Raw genomic sequence first — 25,964 nt, forward strand, 5'->3', positions numbered from 1 at the left:
TCTGGGTGTAACCAGGGTGGAGCCGGTTCTGCTAACTAAAGCAGAAGTAATGGAGATAAGAGTAATGGAGGATAAAAATCGGGATTCCTGGCATCCCAGCTTTTCTCTGCCGCTATCTGGTTTTATCATCTTTGGCAAGTTAGTTGTTTTTGTTGATTTAAAAGCTTTCCCTGTGAAATGAGATAAAATGAGAAGCAAATGTAGTTTTGACAGTTTATATAGACGTGGAGCAATAACCCAGACTGGAGAGGTATGGGAAGGCCTCCTGGAGGAGGTGATATACAAAGACCATTCCTCAAATCTTAGTTCCTTTGTATGTTAGGTCAGGTGTAGGGGAAGGAGGCAGGGCAAAGGGAAGCACGGGAAGTTAAGTGGTTGGGTACAACATGGAACAGGTAGGCTCTGTTAAGTTATACTGAGCATAAGAAGGAAACCTCTCACCCACTATATGGATTTGGGAGCTTATTCTCCCAACATAATAGAAATTTCATTACTTCTCCTTCCATTATTCCCACACAAGTAGTCAATCACCCGCCTAAAAACAATGTTTAGGTTGTTAGAATGAGCAAAGGAGGCAGTTCATTGTAGTCATAAAGTAGCATAAGTTGGTATTATTTTCTTTTTTAAAAAAGATTATTTATTTGACAGAGAGAGCAAGAGAGCACAAACAGAGGGAGCAGTAGAGGGAGAGGGAGAAGCAGACTCCCCGCTGAGTAGAGAGCCCAATGTGGGGCTCGATCCCAGGACTATGAGATCATGACCTGAGTCGAAGGCAGATGTTTAACCATCTGAGTCACCCAGGTGACCCAATTGGTGCTAGTCTCAAAGAAAATTCTGGAGGATGTCCAAGCTCACCATGCTACCGAGGGCTCTTGACATGCATAGGATGTGACTTTCCCTGTGTGGCCATCAGTTAGGAGCACTACAAAAAAAAAAAAAAAAAAAAAAAAAAAGAGTACCACAATACAATCAGAGCCACATGTAACTATACAGGATTACCCATGTGTGGTGCCTTGCAAGAAAAAAGAAAAGACCTTGAGGAATAAAGACAAAAGCCTATGTATCTGGTCAGCTGAAAACTAATAACAGCCATAATTAACTACTTTATCTCTACTTCTTCCATGACAGAGCAAAGTAAGAACAAATGAAATCATGTAAAGCCCAATGTTAAGCGAATTAGCCAAAATGGCATAACTTTTAGCTGTGGATCTGGAACACTAAGCCATAGCTATAGGATTCACAAACCCAAGTTCTTCCCACCACATTACACCACTCAACTGCCAAGGTGATCCTCTGGTGAATCATAGCTCCACAAACCCTTAATTTGTTTCCCTGTTTATTTTTTAACTAAAAAAATCCAGAAAATTTAATTTTTCCATATGACTGGTCACCACTTTCTTCTTATACACTGCTATGTCTGAAAAATGCCCCCCCCCCAATCCTACTTTGATTTTTTTTTCCAGAAGTTAATCCAAATATACTCCCATTATCACCTGCCTGTACTTAGGGTATCTTCTCCATTCATCAATTTGCAAATTCTATTTGGAGTCTACTTTCTAGAAATGTTGTGCTGGAGATAAATTTTTTTCAAAGGGGAATTATTTTTTCTGAAAATTTCTCTCATCGAATGTCTGGCTAGCTGGTCTGCATAAGGCAGTTTCTAGGACTTTTAGATCATTTTTGTATTTATTGGGGATGTTTATAACACAGGTCAATTGGATAGTATGTTAAATAGAATGCATGGACAAATGGTTCTCAAACTTGGTCATGCATCAGAATCATCTGGGATGCTTGTTAAAACACAGGCTGTTGGGCTCCATCCCCAGAATTTCTGATCCAGTAAATCTGGGCTGAGGCCCAAGATTTTAGATTTCTAACAAGTTCCTACCTGGTCTTGGGAACAACATTTTTGGATTTTCTGGTATAGACTCATTCTGATCTTATATAATTTTATTCTAACATATAGCAGAGTTTGTATACATTCAAAAATATCTTTAATTAAAAGAAAAAAGAGGGGCACCTGGGTGGCTCAGTGGATTAAGCCGCTGCCTTCGGCTCAGGTCATGATCTCAGGGTCCTGGGATCGAGCCCCGCTTCGGGCTCTCTGCTCCGCAGGTGAGCCTGCTTCCTCCTCTCTCTCTGCCTGCCTCTCTGCCTACTTGTGATCTCTCTCTCTGTCAAATAAATAAATAAAATCTTTAAAAAAAAAAAGAAAAGAAAAAAGAGAGTATGAATACAAGAATCCTTGGCATTAATTTTACCTGTTGATAATCTTTTTGATAATAATCATCACCCATTCAGCCTCAGGATCCAAACAAATTAATGCCCCATCTTTCAGTGGGATTCTGAAAAAAAAAAAAAAAAAAAAAAAAAAAAAGAGCATTTTGGTTAAATGATAATTGTATGTAATTCAATAATGCTTTAAGTTTATTGATTACAATTTCAGCAACATGAAATTTTATGCTTAAAATGAATATATGGATTTATTTCTCAAACTATATTAATCATATTATTGGAATATGACTATCAGTCATACCAGTGTACATATTGGAATTTTAAAAATCAACTAAAATAATTTTTTTTCTCATTTGGACTTCTACTACACAGGTGTTAGCATTTATTGGGCTTGTGCTACACAGGTGGTAGATTCTGGAAAATCTATATAAAAGTAATATCTTCCCATCTGAGAGTTATCAACCACTTACTATACATTCTTTATCATCATATCTGTGCTAATTGTGTTAGCTTTTAGGACCTCAGTAAAACCTCATTACTATAGGGAGAGGGAAGGAGAACATAAATTGCTTATTTAAATTAATTCTGTCATTGAAATTGTTTCTTTAGTTTTCTTTTTTTTTTAAATATTTTATTTATTTGACAGAGAGAAATCACAAGTAGGCAGAGAGGCAGGCAGAGAGAGAGGAGGAAGCAGGCTCCCTGCGGAGCAGAGAGCCGGATGTGGGGCTCGATCCCAGGACTCTGGGATCATGACCTGAGCCGAAGGCAGAGGCTTTAACCCGCTGAGCCACCCAGGCGCCCCGTTTCTTTAGTTTTCAACTGTACTTCACAGAACCACAAATCTCTACCTCTTTGAAGTTCATTACATGAAGACGAGATCATAATAAAAACGATAATGATAATAATGTAATAATAACCCTTGAACAAATTACCAATACAAAGATAGCCACAAAACAGCAAGCATAATAGTGGAAACTTGAAAGTGTTTCCTCTGTATGCAGAAAGAAGATTAGAGGGCCTGCCATCTCCACAAAGCTAGAGAGATAAAAAGCATAAAATCCCAAAGAAGGAAACTAAATGGACATTATTGCCAGATGACGGGACCACCCAAGTAAAGAACTGACAGTCACAAAGTCAATACAAAATTTTATGTTGAAATCCTAATAACGACTGGAACATAAAATTTTATAAAGCTATTCTTTATAATAACATCCAAAAATATAAAGTAACTTGAAATGTGCTTTTTTTAACTAATAAAAAAGACATGGGGGGCGCCTGGGTGGCTCAGTGGGTTAAAGCCTCTGCCTTCGGCTCAGGTCATGATCCCAGGGTCCTGGGATCGAGCCCCGCATCAGGCTCTCTGCTCCGTGGGGAGCCTGCTTCCTCCTCTCTCTCTCTGCCTGCCTCTCTGCCTACTTGTGATCTCTGTCTGTCAAATAAATAAATAAAATCTTAAAAAAAAAAAAGACATGGAAGGGAAACATCAAAAAATATAAAGTGACTAGAAATGTGATTTTTTTAAGTAATAAAAAGACATGGAATTTATGGGGAAATTATGAAACTTTGTTTAAAAACATTAAAGAAGGGGCGCTTGGGTGCTGAGTGGGTTTAAAGCCTCTGCCTTCGGCTCAGGTCATGATCTCAGGGACCGGGAATGGGGCTCTCTGCTCAGCGGGGAGCCTGCTTCCCCCTCTCTCTGCCTGCCTCTCTGCCTACTTGTGATCTCTGTCTGTCAAATAAATAAATACAATCTTTAAAAAAAAATTAAAGAAGCCCTTGATAAATTGAGAGCTATTTTATATTCTTGAAATAACTCAGAATTATAAAGATATTAATAATTCACAAACTGATCTATAATATCAAAGAAATTCACTCAAAATTATAGTTGAATTAGTGCAAATTTGCAAGCTGCTACTAATATTTATATGGAAGAGCAGGCAGAAATCTAAGAAAATCTGCTCTAAAGACAATGGGAGAATTTTCCTTTCTTGATGTCAAGAAATTAGAATAAAATATTAATGAAGATGGTATACAAGTATAGACAATTTGATTTATGGGACAGAATAGCGAAGTCAGAAATATCCTTGCACATTGATGGGAACTCAGTTTATGATACCAGTAGCAGTGCTGGAATAATTGATGAATCATATAGAAAAATAAAATAAAATTATATAATTCCATCACATTGCATACAAAATCAGCTCCACTTGGGTTAAAGTCTTAAATACAGAAGAAAAATCTGTAAAAACTTTAAAAGACCATATAAAAGACAATATAAAATATTTCTGTGAAATCTGTGGAAGAAAGTTTTTTGGAACAAGACACCGAATTTGCTAATCAAAAGAAAAAAAAAGCATATTGCCTAACTCAGTATATTAAAATCACAAACTTATGCTAATTGACACACTAGAAAGAAGGAAAATGTGAGCCACAAATTGTAAAATGGGCTTTGCTATCTGTAAATCTGACAAGAGATCTATAGCCAGAAAATATAAAGAATACCGATGAACCAATACGGAAAAGATAGTATCCAAGTAGGAAAAGAACCAAAGAAAGGAACAGAAATTTCACTAAAGGAAGAACAAAAATGCTTATAAACATGTGAAAAAATATTCATCCTCATTAATAATGGAAAATGTAAATGAAAAGAACAATTAAAAGATACCATTTTAAACCCATCATGTTACCACCACCAGACATTGGCCAATATGTGGAGCAACAGTTGGTTTTATGTAGGATGGAGTGTTCTTTGGTATCTTAATACATTAATACAGTGTGGCATAATCTTGTAAGGTCAGAGGCGTGCAAACCTTAAACCCAGCAAGTAATTCCTAAAGAAACACTCATATACATGAGCCTTATACAGAGAATGTTGATAATAGCACAAATCTGGAAAGAACCCAGATGTGTACCAATAGAGGACTGGATAAACAAATTTGATATTTATTGATTTAGTATTCCTACGATGGGATATTAAATGTCATTTGAATTGAATACACTACAGCTACAGATTTCAGAGTGCATGTACTGCAGAATAAAATGTTGGATAATAGAAGCAAGTCACAGAAGAATATTCAGCATGGCGTCCTGAAGTTCAAAGCAGGCTGTCTTATGGAGAGAGGGAAACCATTAGAGGCTCTTCACTCTAGGGAACAAACTGAAGGTTGATGGAAAGGAAGGGGATGGGGGGAATGGAATAATTGGGTGATGGACACTAAGGAAGGCCCTTGATGTGCTGAGCACTGGGTGTTATATGTAACTGATGAATCACTGAACTCTGCTCAGAAACCAAAAATACACTATATGTTAACTAACTTGAATTTAAATTTTAAAAAAGCGGTCTGTCTTAGTTCATTTGGGCTTCTATAAACAAACACAACAGAAACCCCTATCGACTGGGTGGTTTAAACAACAAACATTATTTCTGGAGGTTGGGAAGTTCATGATGAAAGTGCCACAGATCTGGTGTCTGGGGACAACCTACTTCCTGGCTCATTGAAGGCCACTTTCTAACTCTGTGGTCACATGTTGGAAGGTTAGGGAGCTCTCTATGGTCTCTTTCTTTTCTTTTTATTTTTACTATTCTTTTTTTTTCAATTTTTATTTATTTTTTATTTGCGAGAGAGAGATCACAAGTAGGCAGAGAGGCAGGCAGAGAGAGAGAGGAGGAAGCAGGCTCCCCGCTGAGCAGAGAGCCTGATGTGGGGCTTGATCCCAGGACCCTGAGATCATGACCTGAGCTGAAGGTAGAGGCTTAACCCACTGAGCCACGGAGGCGTCCCGCTATGGTCTCTTTCTTAAGGGAACTAATCCCACTGATGAGTGATAGGGCCCCACCCTCATGATCTAACCACCTTCCATAAGCCCAACCTCCTAATATGGTAACATTGGGGTTTAGGATTTCGACATATGAATGGGGAGCAGGGACACACATTCAATTCACGACATAGGCAAAATTGTAATGTTTTAGATTTCAAACATAGATGGTAAAACTATTTTTTTAAAGATTTTATTTATTTATTTGACAGACAGAGATCACAAATAGGTAGAGAGGCAGGCTGAGAGAGGAAGGAAAGCAGGTTCCCTGCTGAGCAGAGAGTCCGATGTGGGGCTCTACCCCAGGACCCTGGGATCATGACCTGAGCTGAAGGTAGTGGCTTAACCTACTGAGCCACCCAGGTGCCCTGGTAAAACTATTTTTAAAAAGCAAGAAACTACAGTTCAAATAGTAGTTATTTCTTAGCTTGGGATGGATATATGATGGGGGTGTGTATTAGTTTGATTAGTTTGCTGGGTCTGCCATAACATATACCACAGACAGGGTAGCCTAAAAACAGAAACCTACTACCTCACTATAAAGGCTAGAAGTTCAAGGTCAAGGTATTGGCAGGTTTGGTTTCTTCTAAGACCTCTCACCTGAGCTTGCAGATGGCCGTCTCCCTGCTGTGTCCTTGTGTTATGCTTTTCTGGTGTCTTTCCCTCTTTAAGGACACCAGTCATATTGGATTAGGGCCCAGGCTTGTTACCTCATTTAACTTTAAGCACTTCTTTAAAGGTCCTGTCCCCAATTACGATCACCCTCTGAGCTTCTGGGTGTTAGGACTTCAACATAAATATTTAGAGAGGATACAATTCAGCCCATAATAGGTGTTTTGCATGTGCAGGCTTCTGAGGTACTAATTACGTTCCAGATTTTGGCCTGGGTGCCACGTGAATGGGTGTTTGTTTTATTACCGATCTTTAAACTGTATGTGTATATATTTATACACTCTTTTGTATACTTGTTAGGCAGAATCCTAAGAAGAACCACCAAGTTTTCCTCCCTGGTCTCCAGGAATATGATGAGATATTACATGATGATTATGTCACAGGACAAAGCAAAGGGATTTGCAGATACAGTTAAGGTTACTGATGAGTTGCATACATTAATCCAAATAAAGATGATTCAGGGGGGCCCAATGTAATCACATGGGTCCTAAAAGCAGAGAGTTATCTCTGGCTGGTAGCAAAAGAGAAAGAGAGATTTGAAGCCTGAGATCGGTTCAGTGTGGGGCAGATTCTCAGCTGCTGATACAGAAGGAGTTATGTGAAAGGAACTGAGAGTAGTCTCTGGGAGCTGCAGGTGACCATCAACCAATGGCCAGAAAGAATCTGAGTACCTCAATGCTACAACTGCAAAGAACATAATTCAGCCAACACCACAAATAATCTTAGAAGTGGATCCCCCCCAGAGCCTCCAGAGGTGACTTCAACCCCGCTGACACCCTAATTTAAGCCTTATGAAACCCTAAGCGAAGAACTTAGTCAAGCCATTGGACTACAGACTTACAGTAGTATTGTTGAGAGGACAAATGGGTTTATTTTCTGCGACTAAGTTGTGGTCGATTTGTTACTTAGCAATGAACCGAAACAGTATGCATCATACAGTTCCAAATTTTAAAAAGTTTCAGTAAAATGCAGAAGTGTTCCCCACAGCCACTAAGTGCTATATTTGTAGGCTGATGGTTCAGAAATGTTGTCACGTTAGCTTGGAAAGCCATTAGGCCATACTGGATTCATTGTGTTACCCAAGGACCTAATAGCAGTCTAGGCAATCAAGGTTCACCCATGTATTCTTACTGAGGACCATGTATCTTTGCTTGTTGTACATGTTCATTGACTTCAAAGGCCACTCAAAAGTCTTCATATCCTAATCATGTTCCCATTTGAGAGCCTTTTCTTTCTGGAAAGGGTACATGATGTTTTCAGAAAGGAGAACACAAACACTGGACAATGACCTTCCCATGCTGTACATGAATAATGCTCAGAGCCCTGGTTTCCTGTACTCTCAGTCTATCACATTTTTAATGCAAATGTCATCAGCTTCGAGGAGCCCAGTCCTAGTGGCTTCCATTCTCCCCCACATCTTTACTACTTACATGATTTCTTTCCTGCTGCAGTGAGCACCTTCAGGTATCAACTGGACATTTGTAATGAATTCAGGAGAAATAAAGTCAGAATGTGTCTGAATACACGGGCATTGCAACTCTTGGCCCTCAGAAGGATCAGCTGTGTAAGAAAAGAATGGCAAAGCCCTGAGTGAGAACAGACAGCTGCTATGCTTATCCTTTATTTATCAATGCAGCAGGACCCTCCATTCACAAAATAAGTACCAATCAGGTTATTTCGAGAGACAATCATACAAATCTAATCATCTGCTCTTTTATGATCAGTACACATTTAAGGAGCATCTATTATGTTTGAGGAATGGGTAAGTACACTAGACCAATAATTCATTGTTTCAAATTATGCCTGGTCAATAAAATAACTTATTTTGTGGCAAAATCAACTTTATTTCCTGCTATGAAAATTTGTAAACATAAATATTTCAGGTGAATTCTATCTTTCTATTGAAAGTGGTGATTCCCTCTGCCTACCACCATTCGAACAGATACCCTACACCTATTTGCAGTGATGATCCGGCTGTTGTCTCTAGTAAGACAAGCACAGACCCTTACAGTTCAATATTTTCTAGGAAGTTAAATTTTTTTAAATTAACTCAACAAGAACTTCTTTGACACTCCACACTGTAAACATACGTTGTGCTTAGGTTTTAGTCTTACAGCTTCTACATTTGCTACATTAGATCTGGAATCTTTTCTAAATTGTGCAAAGGAGAATATAAAAGCTATAGCTGCTTTACCAAAGATGCTCAGGCCAAGGACCGCCAGCAAGAGGAGTGTCTGTGGGCTCTTAGCCGCCAAGTCTGTGCTCAGTCTTGACCTTGGTTTGAAAGGTGGAATCAACACAGCAGCCCTCTTTTATGTGTCTTCTATAGCTCTGAAAATTATTTGTTGTTCGTGCACTCTCTCCCCACTAAAGAATGAAAGGAGCAGCTTATAAAGTAGTGTGCTTGTCACAAGTTGATAAGGAAATAGGGTTTGTTTTCCAAGTGTTGTTTTAGTTGGAGGAGTGCTGAGGTTTAGGGTCAAGATATGAACTTATTGAAAGGAGAAATGAACCTATTATTTCCTGGGGAGGGAAACTGCATAATCCCAAAGAGTTCAGTGCCAGTTAGTTAATAGTGACTTACAGAATGGAGTCAGGAATGCCTATACACTTTCTAAAGGTCGTGTTTGTACAAAGGAAGTAATTAAAATGTGTTTTCCTCCACAAGTATTTGCTTTTAGCATTTGTACCTATTTGCATAATCCCACTCAAGGTGTTAATAGAATGTGCCAGGCTCCAACTATGCCTCTAAGTAACCTACAAATAAACTGAAGTTCAGACTATGATAACCTTTAACCTGTCAAAAAGAGCAAATTACAGTTTACTTCTGGTTTGAAGGCAGCAGTTTTAATGGGCTTGAAGCTATAATAAGCAACAGTGAACTATGAACTTTTTCCTTAAGCAATTTTATAAGTGACCTTAATTATTATTTCACACTGACCACATTTTTTTTTTTTTGCATTAACAAATTAAATATCAAAGCATTGGCATTACTCTCCTCATGCTGTCATAACAATGAACCACAGACTGGGTGGCTTAAACAACAACAAAGAAATTGTCTTGGAGCTCTGGAGATTCTGGAGACTAGAAGCCCAGTCATGGTGTTGGCAGAGTGGGTTCTTTCTGGGGGCAGGGCAAGAAGGAGCTGCTCCAAGCCTTCCCCTTTGGCTTATAGATGGTTGTTTTCATCTTCACACAGCATTCTCCCTGTGTGCTTGTCTGCCTCCAAATTTCCCCTAAGGACACCAGTCATGTTGAATGAGGACCACCTAATGATCTGACTTTACTTTGGTGACCTCTATAAAGACCTTACCTCCCTGCAACGTACTGGGGGTTTGGACTTTAACCTATGAATTTGAGGAGTAGCTGTGGGGCGCACAATTCAACTCATAAGAGCATTTAACTGAAGAATCAGTACTTCTTTAAGGGCTGATATAGTCTGAAGGTAAACCAAGCTTAAATAAGAAGGTCTTTTCTTTTGGCAGTTATCATGGAACATCTGTTACCTGCCAAGACCTTTGCTGGACATTAAACATTCAAAGAATAAAAACTGAGTTTCTCTTCTTGAGAAATTCACAGCCTGTTTGGAGACAAACATGTAAGTAGAGGAAACTACTACTAGTCTGATGTAAACCCGAGGCCCTCTGCAGGCAGAGGGGGGACTTGGAGGGGAGGGTGGGGCTGCGGGGGGAATTCACTGAAGAAGTCACATTGGAGTTGTTCAAGATGAAAGGAAGTTCATCACAGCAAAAGACTGACAAACATTCTAGACAGAGAAACGCACCAGAGCACAGGTTCACAAAGGTTTGCTATGTCTGAATGCTTCTCCTCAAAATTTGTATATTTGAATCCTAAGCCCTAAGGCGATGGTGTTAGAAGGTGTGGTAATTAGGTCATGAGGATGAAACCCTCAGGAATGAGATTAGTCACCTTGTAGTAGAGACCCAAACTTCCCCCGTCCCTTCTTCCAGGTGAGACAAGACGAGTCTGGGACCCACAAGAGCCCCTTGCTTAACCATGTGGGCACCTTGAACTCAGATTTCCAGTTTCCAGAATTGTGAGAAATAAATTTCTGTTGTTTATAAGCCACAAGTCCATGGTATTTTGTAATAACAGCCCAGACAGACTAAGACAAGGATCTTGGCACAGTTAAGGAAGAGAAAAAAGTGATTCCAATCTCAAAATCGGTAAGTTTTACTATCTTGACAGCATTCAATGGACTGATCAGATATTGGCCTTTATAGAAACCAAAAAGCTGAACATCAGTTAGAAACACCATTCAGATGCAATCTTGATTTCTTTGAGTTTCATCTTCTATCACCAAGTGAAATGCTATACCTAGATATTATGATGAGAACAAGATAATACAAAGATAATCAACTATTAAAAGATTCAAAATAATTTAGCTTTCCAAAACTTCAAAAACAGGCTTAAGACATCATAGCTGTTGAGGAGTTTGTTAAAGAGAGTGATAAAAGATCCGGAGAACTTCCTTATCAAATGTGGATCTCTCGTTCTAGACCTACGAAAATCTCTGCCAGATATGGAGCAGAATTAATGTACAGTTGGACCTAGATTGTTTAAAATATTCAGATTGTCAGCTTAAGTTTTATAGACATCTATTTCATTAGTTGAATTTTCCCACAAACCTGACACTTTTATACACATGCAAGTCACCAAGAAAAAAAATCCAATTTCTAACCATAATCTTATGTTTCTTTCTTCAAAATATTTACCCACCCTCACAGAGATACAACATAATGTAATGGTAGTAACAACCATTTATTGAGTTCTGCTTTGTGTCATCATAACTCTATGACATTTTTGCATGTTATCTGGAAACTTTACCAGGATGTTTCTATCTTACAGATGAGACAATCGAATATCCCAGAGAGATTAAATAATTACGAAAGATTAAAAAGAGCCACAAGTTTTTAACAGCTCCTCACTTCAAGATGATGTGGAATTCATTTCTCAAACCCCTTGACCCTGTGCTGATACTGCTTTGGGCAGTAGAATGTGGTAGAAGTGATATAGATATTTCAAAGCAAAAATGCCAGAACACTTGAGGGAATGTGGGTGAGGGGAAGGGTGAAATAGATAATGGGGATTAAGAGTACACTTATCATGGCACACTGGGGTGGCTCAGTCAGTTAAACATTCAGCTCTTGATCTCAGCCGGGGTCCTGATCTCAGGGTAAAGTTCAAGCCTCCTGTTGGGCTCCATGCTAGATGTGGAGACTACTTAAAAAAAAAAAAGTACACTTTTGATGAGTGTTAAGGAATTTATAGAATTTTTGAATCACTTTATGACTTTATTGTATATCCAAAACGAATATAACACTCTATGTTAATTATATTTGAATAAAAAAATTAAATGGAAAGAAAACATGAGACGCTTAGGAGCTTCTAATCCTGCCCTCCTGGAAAGCTGCTGCCATAATAAAAAGACGGAGCTCATCTACTAGAGACATGAAGCCCTGCCAACAGCCAGCACCTAGGACCAGACAAGGGAGCAAGCAGTCCTGCTTAAGGCAAAGATGACTGCAGACCATCAGAAGAACCACTTAGCCCAAACTGATGACCTACATGGTCATGAACCAGTATAAAATGGTTGTTGCTTTAAGCTACTACATTTCAGAGAGGTGATAGATAACTGAGAGAGTAACTTTGCAGATCACACAATGTGGCTGAAGCCATCTTTTACTTCAAATTGTTTGGCTACAATATTCATCGTATTTCCTTTAGAGTACCCCACAGAAGCCTGTGGTATGGATGGACTACTAGTTATTAATTAGTAATCTGAGACTCGTCCTACAAATTTTGGAAAGCCAACCCTAGACCCAAAACTAAAGAAATTTAATTTGATAATGATCTAATTAATAAAAATTAATTAAATTTAATTTAATTAATGAAATTTAATTAAATTCAGTCCTGTACTGAGTATCAGAAAGCTAAGTCCTAGTCCATGTTGAAATAAGACAGTTCTGTGATATTTGGTAATTTCTTGGTGGTCTCTGAGCTTCTGCCGTGCCATCTGTAAAATGAGAGAACTGATTTTTTGTGTGATCTCGCAGGTTTTGAACTAATCTCCTGCTTGGTTGCTAAAAAAACAGTTTCCAGTTTTAGTGTGGGACTTGTCTATTCCATTCCAAATTATGTGTTCATCCTCCCCCCAGGGAACTACTGAAAGTCAAAGAAACAATCCCAACTACTCACTTAAAAAAGAAAATATTTATCAATTTTAATTTTGAGGACAGAATGTTAATATACACACCTTCCTCTTCACAGGGGAAAATAAGGTCCTGAATGTGGGTTTGGTAGACTGTTTTCTCCCCAGATCCATCTTAGGTCCTTATGGATCCAACTTTCAGGTTTCGACATTTTCCTTGCCCCACTTCACATTTTCCTCGTTCCTGATCCTCTGGTATTATACTCCCTCATAAAATAGTTGTATACAAGTCCTAGCACTGAGATTGAACTTCCGGGGAATTCAAGTGACCAAGGTCCCCTGAAAGCAGATACTGATACTGAGAATTGTGTGTAGTAGTTTAGCTTGGGAAGAATCATAGAAGAGCAAGTGAGGAAATGGGGGAATGTAGGGTAGGGAAGAGAAAAACACTAATAAAGTCTATGTAATAAATGTGCTACCACTCTAAGTAACTAGAGATGAATCTTGCTATGGACCTCTGAGAAATCTTGTAATTCCTCAGAATTGTCTCACTGAGACTTTCATTTCCAGCCATATTAGAATCAAAGGGAACAGTCCCCACCTTCTGCCATAAACAACGAGAAAACTCCATAGTAGACACTGAACAACTGCTTTAGACATTGGAATAACAAACAGCAGAAGACTAGAATCCCTGAGAAAGGGAAACAAAGAAGATCAGGTTCATGATCCTCCTGGTTTTTTTGCTGGAGCAAATTGCACAGGGAGGGAGATCCCAAGCAGAACTCGGCAATTTTGCTGAATTGAGGAGACAGAGATTTGAATTCAGGGAAACTGAGATGACTACAAGTTATGGAGTAGGGTTGTAGAAAGGAGAGATCCACAGAGGAAACTAGAGCTCTGGAAATGTGCACTGAGGTTCCACTGGTTCTCTCTGATCAACACTAAGTCTCATGTATATGGTCAGGCAGAGAGTGGCCAGATATCTGTGAGCTGAGCCACTCTTTGACCACATGGAGGGGGGAGATATTTGAGGTTGGACTTGTTAGAGTGGAGGGATGTTGTAAGCACTCTGCACATTCAGCAGAGACACAGAAGGGGCATGATTTTGTAGTACAGCTAAACAAACTCTGGGGCAAAGAACTCTCTCTAGATCATCCTCATCAAGCTTCCAGACAAGCCTACAAAAGATCAAGCTGATTCTCTGGTAACTTAACAGCCTGCCACAACAGAGGCCAAGATTCTAAAGAAAGAAAACAAAATCTTGACATGCAACAACAAAAGATTCAAAATTTCCTGCATCCAATAAAAAATTGGTACACATGCCAGGTTGAAAACCATGACCCGTAATGGGATGGGGGGGATGGAGTTCAGTCAATAGAAATAAAAATGGCAGAATGATAGAATTAGTAGACCAGGATTTTAAACTAGCCATTATAAACATGCTCAAGGATTTTTTTTTTTAAGATTTACTTATTTATTTTATAGAAAGAGAGAGAGAGTTTGGTGGGGGCTCAGGAAAGGGAGAGAGAATCTCAAACTGACTCTCCACTGAGTGCAAGCCCAACAGGGACTGAATCCCATGACCTTGAGATTGAAATCAAGAGTTGGATGCTTAACCAACTGAGTCACCCTGGCACCCAATATGCTCAAGGATTTAAGAGAAGGATTTAAGGATTTAAGAGAAAGAAGGATTTAAGAGAAAATGTGAACATAATGAAGAGAGAGGTGGGAAGCATATATAAAATAAATATATTTATAAATAAATCATTTAGCAAAGCATGAAATGAGAGTCCTTATCAAGGTAGCTATAAGAATGTAAATGTTTTTGAGGAGATAAAGTTGAGTAGCAAGGTAGAAAGGAATCCTCATAAAACATACACACACACCCACACACACACATGCATGCATACCCACACACACTTACAGTGTAGCTTCTGGAATTGTCCAGTCAAGGGACTGGAGAATAGAATATTCATCCACTAACTCCTGTCCCTCAGTGAGACTAGACTCTGAAGGCAGTAAATCAGAGGCCATCCTAAAAAAAAAAAAAAAAAAAAAAAAAAAAATCAGAGGCCATCCTATCTCTGAGCTAAGCAAACTCTCTCTCTCATTCCTGCCTCCCCTCAGGAAGAGGATCAGAAGGATGGGGGGGAGCTTGAGTTGGGAAGCTGTCAGCAAGTACAGATGCTGGCCATTGCAACTGTGGAAGTCATTGGTAAGTGAAGGAAATATGGAGTGGGGCATCAATGGTGAGGGTAGGATAAGATCTTCCTCTCATTATTTGTGTGGGTAGTCAGAGAAAGAAAGAGAAACAGATCACCTGTTATTCTGGATTGCCCATTGTACTATTGAGGTTCGCTACCTCACCATCCCTCAATGTCTTTCCAGTCATGTCTGGAAGTCCTGAGAGGGTATCTCAATAACATTCAAAAGAAGGACTCATAATGACATAATAGGATCAGCCATATTTCCTTCTTTCTGGGTTTACCTCCTTTGGCAACATTGTTCAAGAAACTTCAGTCAATGTTGCCACTGCTGTTTTCTGCTGATGACCTTTGGAAGCTGTGCGGTATCACCCAATATCCTTTCCCTACTTCACTTCATGACCACCACCTCACATACCGTTGTGTCCCATTTCCTGCCCTAACACTCTCAATGGGAGACTGCCTTGTACTTGCAAAGTCTTGGGGTGGTATGGTGTGAAAAGTATAGCACATATCCTCTTGACCCACGACAGACATTAAGATGATATTCATGGAACTGGCCTGAGGACCAATGGCAGATTTCTGGAGCCACCGATCATGTTTAGTCCCTGAAAAAACTTCAGAAAGTGTATTATGTTATTATCTCCATTCTATTATAAGGGAAACAAGCCTGGGTAAAGTCAAGAAACATACCCAAGAGCACATGGTCAAGCGATAGAGCCGGAATTTATCCAAAGGCTATCTGATTCTTAGAAAACTATGTCCTTAACCACCACAGGAAGAGAGTATCTCTTTTCTCCTTTCTATGCTGCATGTTCCTTATTGACAAGAAAAGCTCAGTGGCCAGTACGACAAGCTCAAGCCAATGTTTGAATATAAGGGCTGGTCTTAGGTGTGAGGGCTTTATCGAAGCCTTCGGGGTTCCCCTTATAAATAATTTCCGATGTCCCTTCACTTGGGCGTAGGGAAGGCTAGCATTGGTGGAGCTCCTAGAACGGCTGACATTTATTTACTTCTGCACCATTCACAAATTTTCTTCCTTCTGATCTCATCGATAACTAATAACATTGGAGTTATAAAGGGGTTACCATTTTTAACTTCATGGGAAAAAAGCTCACAGAGGTTGTTTCTTGCTACTTGAAGTCCTTATTTACCCAGCTGCTTGGCAAACTAGAACCTGATCTCAGGTGTTGAGGGGACCAGCCCTGTCTTCTTGCCTCTGCTGAAGTAAGGCTCAGCATTTCCTGAATAAGTCTCCACTCAGGGGCAAGCACACTCCGCATATCCACAAATATTCTTCCTCTTCAGGTCTGAAGTGTGGTTTCAGATTATAGGGATCATTCCTCTCTTTACATATAAATTTTGTTTCTGTCTTGGAATACCAGAGTGTTGGTATCTTCCAGGGGTAGTTTTGAATACCAAGACCAGAGGACTTTCATAGGCTGGACAATCTATTAGGTTCCGTAAAAATTGCACTAAGGATGGGAACTAAGGGACTCAAATCTCAAAACTGTTTTATTTGACAAATTGGTATAAAGAATTAGAATAACATTAAACTCAGTGGTGTTACTTATAAATGAAAGTTGGAAAATTGAACCCCAAAGTCAGTTAGATCTTTTCATAGGTGAAGTACTCAACCATTCACTCTTTGTGTTTCTATGGGTGGCACAAATTATTTGAGTTTTGAAGGAAAAAATCCACTTCACCACCATTTCATGACCAGTTTCACTAACTTGTCAATAATTGTCTGAAAAATCATTCGGCAAAAGTAAGAAGTAAGAGTCCTTATTAAGAGTGCTACAAGAATGTAAATGTTTTTGAGGAGAGAAGATTAACTAGTAGAGTAGAAAGGAGCTCCTTATTAAAACAAAACAAAACAAAACAACAATAGGGGCACCTGGGTGGCTCAGTGGATAAGCATCTACCTTTAGCTCAGGTCATGATCCCAGTGTCTTCAAATAAAACTTTGAGAGCATGGCCTCAGGCTCACTTCTTAGCAGGAAGCCCGCTTCTCCCTCCCCCTGCTTGTGTTTCCTCTCTCGCTGTCTCACTGTCTCTCTAAATAACAACAACAACAAAAACTGGTAATATATACCAGTGACTCTCACACTGAGGGGCAAAAGGAAACCTGCATTTTGAAAAGGCACATTCTTGGGTATGGGAAACTCAAGGTGAGTGATCTCTACCATCAGATAAAGTTAAGCCTAAATTATAGTTCCATTTCTCTGTGTAGCGTATTGAATGCCCAGGAGGAAAAATTTTTTTAGAAAGTTGAGAAATATTGGTGTAAATCATTAGCTTATCCAATAAAGATAGCCTTTTCCCCCTAAATGAAACAAGCATTTTTTTTTTACTTTGAAATACTTTATTTTCATTTCTTTGGCAAAAACAGCAATAAATATTTGAACTTCTCTGTTAGAAGACATAGAAAAACAATGTATAATTAAGACTAAACAAGGCATTATGCCTTACAAGAAAGACATAAAATGTCCAAAGGATATTTAGAACATTGTAGTTCCTAAAGCTTCAACATGAGAAATGTTGACCACATACTGTGAGATTATTTCAATAAATAATAGCTGACATTCTTTTAAACAATTACAAAAGTAGATGTACACATATTTCCCCAAATTGGCAATGAACTCGCCGTATATTTGCTCGGATGCCCCCCTCTCCCCAGCCTCCGTCACAGTGGTTGGCATTCCGTGGGCCCATCAGAAATATTAATTTAATGATTGGAGAATATTTGCAAGCCTTTTACCTTCAAATTAAATAAGAATCAAGGTTGAGCTAAATTGGGTTTAACATAAAATAAATAAAAATAGCGGTAGAGTACACAAATAGATTCAATTTCATCCTAATTATTTTATATGTAAACTATTAACATGGAAATCTTTTAAAACCAACCAACCAATAAATAAATAAATAGGAGAACTCTCCTAGGAGATGCTCAAACATATTAAGCCCAGTTCAGGTGGAACTGGGAGCTGATGATTCCACTTTCCCTCGTGGATTCCTGTAAGGGCGGGGCCTGATCCTCGTATAGCCACCAATCAGCTTCCTCCTTCCTCTGGTCAGTTGGAGCTGCCCAATAACAAGAGAAATGTCATCCTTTGTAGCTGCTAAGGGAAGATACCACCAGCCCTCTTGAGAAGTCCTGACCCTGAGGTTCCAGAGTTTTCTAAATCTAGTTTCCCCAGCCTGGCATCCAAAGGCTATGCTGTGCAGCAGAGACCTCTAAGTTCTTGGATGCTTTTATTTAGAAACGCAGATGGGGGCCTGTGGGGCCTAACTGAAGCTTTAGATCATCATCATCATCATCATCGTAATAGTAATTATCCTTGAGTCACATGGCTATAGGTGGTAGAATCCAGATTTGTTCCCAGTGCGGTGTCGCTACAAAGGGTCTGCTATTCATCTTTAAGCTTTAGGGCCTATGTTGCAGAAAAACCAAGAGTTCTGCTTTTCAGATGTGAAGCCTAGAAGGAATTGGGGGGTGGGGGTGGAGAGAGGAGGAATATTGTTTTTCAACAGGTGGAAACTTTTTAATGTAACTAACACCAATCAGAATTTAATGAAAGCAGGTTTACCCACACTCATTTGCATGGGGACTGAGGGCACTGGAAATATCCTCCTGGCACCAGAGCAAACGAATGATCTTACTAGCAGATTTCATTGTGAATAAAAACGATTTTCAGTCCTTCAGCTGAGCCCTTGATAAAAACTCCCGGGGGCACTTGCCAGGAGTGCTGACCTACGGCTCTCCTCCCGGCTCTCCTCCCACGTGTGAGTAAAAGGCACAACTCACTTGTTCAGCATCTTGTTGATGAGTCTCTTGACCAAGGGGGCTTCGGGGTTGAGACAAACCTCCTGCCCATTCTTGAGAGTGGCTCTGCGGGGAGAAGGCAGAGTTGGCGTCGGCGGGTGCGGCCGGGCGGGGGCGGGGGCAGGGGGGGCGGCCGGGGCTCCGCGGCACGGGGCGTCACTTACATGACTTCGGTGTGGTCGCAGTGGGGTCCCGAGGGCGTCACCACGACGTTCTGGATGTTCTTGAGGTGAATCCCCTGCACGGTCTGCAGGCACTGGCAGCGCAGCTCGGCGGCCACGGGCGCCCCTGCGGGGAGAACGCACGGGGTGAGCGCGCGGTCCCGGGGTGGGCACCCCCCGACCCCGCCCCCCCGCCCGGGCGCTGGGGTCGCCGAGTGTCACCTGCGGCGCGGCGGCCGGCGGGGAGCAGCAGCAGCAGCAGCAGCGCGGCGCCGAGGAGCCGGAGAGAGCGGGGGGCGGCGGCGGCGCGGGCCATGGGGCTCAGCTCGGAGCGTCGGGGCGGCGGTGCGGGCGGCTGCAGAGGGGAGCGAGCGCCGGCCGAGGGGACTCTGTGGCTCCCGGAGCCGGGAGAACCGCTTTTATCCGCGGTCGGCGCGGGGAAGTGAGCGAGCCCGGGGCCAGGGAAATTCCCGGCAGCGCAGGTCGCTCCGGGGTCTGGATGGAGCGCGCGGCCCCGCCCCGGGGTGGAGGGGGACCCGCCCGGCCACCCGCCTGCCCGGCCTCCCGCGTGTCCCTACGAGCCGGGGACCTTCTCCTCCCTCCGGAATCCCCAAAGGGGACGTGAGTGGCCGTCGCGCTGCCGCTGCCGCCTGCAGGGGGCACCGTGGGCGCCAGCGGTCCGGGTCGCCGGGCGGGAGAGGATCTCGGCGCCGCGCGCCAGGGCCGCACCACCGCGTTAGAGCGAGAGTTCTACCTCTTTCGTTATCAGTTTCGGGGGAATTACGGACAACGAGGGGGCAAATTTTGCTTAGCGATCCTTCCTATGTATTGTCTCTCAATTTCGTTTTGCGTATTTCGCGCACCCGAAGTGATGTCCGAGCCGGCTCTGGTTCAAACCACACTGAGATCCCGTTGCTCACGTTTTCCACTTGGTGGGAGGAGGGATCGGGGTCTAAACTTGATTCCAGTGCTGATTTTTTTGAGAGTTGAGGACTGACGTGACCTCTTTTCTGTGTCCTGCTGAGCGTCCTTCTCCCCGCTGAAATGCGGGAACTCGCCAGGTTCCGGGGAGATCTCCCTTTCCAAAGGCAAGAAGGGCTCAGATTTGATCTGTGAAAGACGGGACTGGCCGTCAAAGCTGTAGAGGGGCTAGTCGGGCAGGCTGGCGGAATTCACCCCTTCTGGTCCATCCCTGGACAATATAGCACCTGGTCCCCAGGGAGTGGGTGCCTGCTGTGGGGCACCCTTGGTCCTGTTGTGTGCGGATCAAGCACGAACCGACAGATCACGCTCAAAATCCCCTTCCCTGGACCATGGGACCCCCAGTGTTGTTCCGCCTTTCTCTAGCAGGGATGACATGTCTCTCTTTTCGGACTAGGAATTTCAGTCTTTGAACCTGACACCTTTACTATTTTTTCACCAGAAGTTTTAGATAACTCTTACTAATTCAATATTAGGTATAGAGGTCTGGAGTGTAATAATTCTCCAGGGTAGACTCAGACCTCGTGGAGGCGTGGAATCCGATGGGAAGCGTGGCGGAGGTTTGGGGCGGGGGGCGCCAGGAGCAGGCAGGAATGGCCCTGGCCCGGGTATGAGTATCTAGGAACCAGGCTCCAGGCAGCCCGGAGTAGTGAACAAGCCTGCACGTAGTAGCCCGCCACTGGGCGCGCAGGAAACTGCTTACCTCCGGTTGCCACCTATCACCTTGTTAAACATTTCTTTGTCTACCCCAAGGTAATTATGAGAAATGAGTCAGCATTTGTGGGAGCCAGCACAGATTAAGCACTTTATAAATGTTCATTAAGTGAGATAGCTTTTCCCAGCATTGCCTAAACAGAAACTCAACCTGCTGTAAATCCTTACATAGAGAAAAAAAAAATTGTAATGGAAAGATTCACTCCCTAATTTTTCTCTTCACATTTAAAATTTTCTGTCCTAGGATGCCTGAAAAGAAGGCACATCTGTACTCTATTAAGAGATACACAGGATTTTAAAAAAAAATTTTACTGTTGAGATCTATGACTGATTTATTTTGTAGTCCTATTTTCTTTTTTCTTTTCTTTTCTTTTTCTTAAGATTTTATTTATTTATTTGACAGAGAGGGAGTACTAGCAGAGGAAGAAGCAGAGAGAGAGGGAGAAGATGACTCCCTGCTGATCTGGGAGCCCATGTAGGTCTCTATCCCAGGACCTGAGCCAAAGGCAACACTATTTTCAATCACTTCATCTATAAAAGGAGTTTGACTTACTCTCCATGTCATTGGTTGGAAAAGATTCATAAAATGAATGCCTACCTTCAAAGACATTGTAGCCTTGATCAGTATGCTTCTGAGAGGGAAAATGTGGGAAATTAAAATATTAAAAGATTAAAATTTATCTTAAGCAGTAAGAAGTGAGAAAAAAGTTGTCAATATGTTACTAGCTTATGAATAATTAAATCTGTGGTTCTCCTCTTGTTATAAATTGTTTTGTGGGATTTGATGGGAAACTGGCTCAGAAACCCAAAAATATTCTTTAAAAGTTGAAAGATGTATTGCTTTGTTTTTTTTAACTTGTACTTGTAAAACAGGTTCATTTTCTGAAGTTTATAGAATCAGAAAGACATGAAGAGATTTTTTTTCTATTATCTCTTTTGTTTGTTCTACAGAACTTTAAGAAAATCACCAAAAAATTGCTTTTTTCATCAACGAACATAGTGGTGAACAAAGAAGGGTTTACAGGATTTTGAGTAAGTATGAAAGAGGCCACTTCCTTTATTGAGTTGCCACATACCATGAGCAAATTAGTAAGCCCCTGCACCCACCCCAAGGCATAGCATGTTTGTTTTGTGCAAACTGCAGGTGCTTTTCTAAGAGTTTTACAAATATTGACTCATTCAATCTTCCAAACAACGCTGTGAAGTAGATATGGGACTTTAAGGTTATCTTTATGGGGTTTTAAGTTGACAAATATAGGAACTAAGGTGAAGAGAGATGAAGTAACATTCCCTAGATCACAGGATATTGAGCCGGGGACTCAAACTCAGAGAGAATGGCCTTGAACCATTATGCTATGATAAAGATGCTCTGTGATATATGGTTAAGAATTTCTAGAGAGGAGTGATTTTAAATTAAAAAAAAAAGAGCTGTTTTTGGATACCTGAGTGACTTAGTCATTCAAGCATAGGACTCTTGGTTTCTGCTCAGGTCAGGATCTCAGGGTGGTAAGATCAAGCCCCTTGTTGGGCTCTATGTGGTTCATTGAGCCAGCTTGATTCTTTCCTCCCCTTCCCTCTGCACTTTCTCTGCCCCATGTATTCACTCTTTCTGAAAATAAAAATTAAAAAAGGGAATGTGGGCGGCTCAGTTGGTTAAGCAACTGCCTTCGGCTCATGTCATGATTCCAGGGTCCTGAGATGGAGTCCACATTGTCCTCCCCTGCTCTGTGGGGAGCCCGCTTCTCCCTCTCCCTCTGCCTGCCACTCACTTGTGCTCTCTCTCTCTCTCTGTCAAATAAATAAATAAGATCTTAAAAATAATCATAATAAACAAAAAATGATAAAAATTTTAAAAAATTAAAAAAACTGTTATTCCTCTAGCTGAATAGTTCAAATTTACTTTTTCTACAATACAGACATAGCAGAACGATCATGCATCTGCATCGTTCTGTTTCACTCGACAGCATAACTCTCCTGTTACAACTCTTTCATACAGCTTGTTTTATTTTCTTAAGTTGTCTAATTTTGAGAAACTAGTCACTTGACCATGCAGACATCTGGCAAACATCCCATTAACTAAAGGATGAAGGTTAATAGTGTAATGCAGTGTTAAGTGGATATCATGTGCCTCCTGATACAATGTGATGAAAGGGGCACTTCAACTCTTTGGTATTTCCCCCCAAAGTTCGTAACTCCAGTCTCACCAGGAAATAAAAGTCCTTCAAACCCAAATTGAGGAATATCAAATGGCTGACTAGAGCTCTTCAAAAATGTCAAGGTCATGAAAAATAAGGAAAGATTCAGAAAGAGTTACAGTTCAGAGGGAAGTATGAGAGATGACCCTGAACTTCAGTGTGGTCTCCTGGGTTGGGTCTGGACCAGAAAGAGGAGAGTGAGGGGAGAACCTGGCGAAGTGCAGGAGAGTATGGAGTTTTCATTAGTAAGAATGTGCCGATGTTGGTTTCGTAGCTTTGGCAAGGGAACCCTGCTAGGGTTTGCAAAAGGAGAAACTGAGTAAAGAGTCCAGAAAACTACTATTTTTACCAATTTCGTCAATTTAAAATTACTTCAAAACAAGAAAAAAGTTTTGTTTTTTTTTTAAACTTCCTCCTTTAAAATCTATTTAGAGTAACACCCAAATGAAATCAGTGGACATGCGTGCTTTACTGCTAGCTTCCTAGGGGGAAAAAAAAGAATTTTTGTTGAGTTCATACTTGCTCAGACATGAAAAGCTGAAATATCCACTGCTCCAGACTGGACACTTCATCATGTGTTAGAGGCTTAAAGACTTTGACTTCAGCACTAATCATGTTGCACAAATCTCTCAATTTCATGTAACTAAAGAAAAACAGAAATGATCTCCAGACCCACCCCAAGACTGACGTAAATGAGGGTGTTCAGGGAGATTAGAACTCTTACTTTTCTACAGGAGCTGCCAAAAAATGGGAGTAAATGAAGCATGTCAAGAAGCAGATTGTGGATTGAAGATTTTGTGGAGTTCAACTTCCAGGAACAACCTCGCATCACTTGTTCTTGGAAATGAAGTAAAAAGAAAAGGGTTGTTTGTTATATTTTCTTTGATATGCCACTTAAATCCATGAAATCTTTCTCAACTAAAATGCAGATATGTTTATAAGCACAGGACTGCTGTAACCTACTACAATAAACAAGTCCATGCTCTTGTTTGAACATGTGCCTCTCTAAGCCAATTACTTCTGCAAGAGTTAAATACCAAGTTGTGTGTGTTCTTGTTTTTTTGGTATTTTTTTTTAGATTTTATTTATTATTTATTTGAGGGAGAGAGAGCTTGAGAGGGCAGAGGGTCAGGGAGAGAAGAAGACTCCACGCTGAACAAGGAGCCCGATGCAGGACTTGATCCTGGGACTCTGGGATCATGACCTGAACCAAAGGCCCAACCAACTGAACCACCCAGGTGCCCCTAAACACCAAGTTTTTAATGAACACTCTTTAAGCCAGGACAAGCAACAACTCTTAAGGAATGGAAGAGTCATTAAGAGACATGCTCTGGTGGGTGAGTTCCATTTGCCCCCTGTAATTATTACAAATCTTTTGGGATTGACAGTTAGTAAAATCCAGGATGTTCACACCCTCTGGGCTCACTGCTTTGCCCTGGTCATGGCTGCAGCAGCCAAAAGCCAGCCATTGTAAACTTACACCTCTTATCTTGGCCACACCAGGTGACTTTCTGCCCCAAAGTTTCTCTGTCACCAACATGGAAAATCTCTTGCCAATAAGGAAGAGGAGGCAATGGTAACTATTTCCTCCTCTGTCATGTTTTAGGCAGATATTCTGCATGACTTCTCACAAGATCCCCAGGAGGACTAAACCCCAGAGGTGCCTACACTCTGTTTCACTCTTCCCGGTTCTCCAGCCCCAACCTTGGGAACGTTTCCCCAAATAAATCTACCTGTATGGCAGGCTGATGACTCAGGTTCTGCCTTTTTGGGGGGCATGGAAGCTGAGACGCTGTTCCATCCTGAGAACCACCCATGCTGTTTGGCAAGAAGGAATGGGCAGAGTAGCTCTGACTACCCCCAGCTTGCCCAAAATGACCTCTTCTGATGGAATGACTCCAGCTCTGAGGGGAGAAGAGTGAGGATGTCTGAAAATGGCACTAAATTCCTGGATTCATCTGCCCTACAGGCCAAAGGCATTAGGGTGTACCAGGAATAGGTCAGCCTCTCTATCCAGTCTCCTCAGAAACTGCATGTTGGCTCCCCTTTCTCTTTTTCCTGCTAACACGCCCTAGAATTACTCCCTCTTTGTCCATGAAGTTCAGGGGGATGAACTATTTCTTAGTTCGCCACCCAGCCCTGCTGGTTGATTCAGAGATGGACAAGTGAAGTAGGCCTGTTCAAATGAGAAACAGTCCCTACAATTTTTGTTGAAATAATTGAAAAAGAAGTTTTTAATTCTTCTTAAAGAATTAAAGCTGCCAAACTGGTAAAGGGGGATCCAGAGGTGACCCAGTGCTTGGGGAGAGTCTGCCTGAGGATGAAGCTGGCACAGAGGAAAGCACATGAAATGCGAACAAATTACAAAGGACATTGTTTGAGCACCCATGTCCTCCAGGTGACCCTGATTGATTCATGGATGCTATGTCAGCCAACAGATCCCCCCTCCCACCCTCCCTCCCTTCCTTCTCACTTCCCTTCTCTTTCCTTCCTCTCTCTCTCTCATACCATTTAAATTAGATGTCTCTTTCTTGCCTGGCTCAACACCGTTCATCTTCCACATTTCTGCTAGAGGTGACTTGCCAACACAAGTAGTTAGTTCTATTTACTCTATTTCTAACCCACTTATCCATTTATTCCTTCAACATTTATCAATTGCTTATAAGCTAAGAAACAAATTGGGCTACACAGAGGAAAAAGACATTTTCTGTCACTACCAAACTCACAATCTATAGGAGTAAGAAAAAAAAATACGGAGTTGTCTGGACGTCCATGATATTTACCAATGCATGGAGCTTTTTTTTTTTTTTTTAAGATTTTATTTATTTTGAGAGAGAGGGAGAGCAGGAGGAAGGTCACAGGGGAAAGGAGACAGAGAATCTCAAGCAGACTCTGCATCAAGGACAGACCCTGAGGCAGGGCTCCATCTCTCATCTGACTGAGCTACCAGGGAGCCCCAGTGCACAGAGATTTATAGACCCTGAG

The 25,964-nt window shown here is 41.3% G+C and overlaps 1 protein-coding gene and 1 long non-coding RNA gene across 3 annotated transcripts; one reads left to right on the forward strand and one right to left on the reverse strand.

The window, feature by feature from the left end:
- Positions 1–697: 697 nt before the first annotated feature.
- Positions 698–19,642, reverse strand: LOC123936750 (growth-regulated protein homolog gamma-like). 2 transcript variants are annotated; one of them, XM_045997300.1, is made up of 6 exons: positions 19,312–19,642; positions 19,093–19,216; positions 18,911–18,994; positions 14,823–14,933; positions 2,262–2,345; positions 698–922 (listed from the first exon to the last, which is right to left on the reverse strand). In XM_045997300.1, the coding sequence occupies exons 1-6, from the start codon at positions 19,403–19,405 to the stop codon at positions 910–912; spliced, it is 510 nt and encodes a 169-aa protein (XP_045853256.1). In that variant the 5' UTR covers positions 19,406–19,642; the 3' UTR covers positions 698–909. The 2 variants fall into 2 exon arrangements, with proteins under 2 accessions (XP_045853256.1, XP_045853255.1); XM_045997299.1 differs by lacking the exons at positions 698–922; positions 2,262–2,345; positions 14,823–14,933 and adding an exon at positions 17,487–18,186 and having other exon boundaries at positions 19,312–19,546.
- LOC123936751 lies at positions 19,122–23,923 on the forward strand. The gene is made up of 3 exons (XR_006817385.1): positions 19,122–19,236; positions 21,736–21,816; positions 23,714–23,923. It is a non-coding gene; the product is annotated as an uncharacterized LOC123936751 (long non-coding RNA).
- The last annotated feature ends 2,041 nt before the right edge of the window (positions 23,924–25,964 follow it).

Source organism: Meles meles, chromosome 2 (assembly GCF_922984935.1).
Source record: "Meles meles chromosome 2, mMelMel3.1 paternal haplotype, whole genome shotgun sequence".
In the NCBI taxonomy this organism is placed as follows: Eukaryota; Metazoa; Chordata; class Mammalia; order Carnivora; family Mustelidae; genus Meles; species Meles meles.

Bases quoted from the DNA above. Each gene is read 5' to 3' on its own strand.
- LOC123936750 (XM_045997300.1), bottom strand. From the start codon at position 19,405: ATGGCCCGCGCCGCCGCCGCCCCCCGCTCTCTCCGGCTCCTCGGCGCC. The intron at 19,217-19,311 runs GTGACACTCGGC...TTCTCCCCGCAG, and splicing joins CGCCGGCCGCCGCGCCGCAG to GGGCGCCCGTGGCCGCCGAG. The intron at 2,346-14,822 runs GTAAGTGTGTGT...TTTTTTTTTCAG, and splicing joins ACAATTCCAGAAGCTACACT to AATCCCACTGAAAGATGGGG.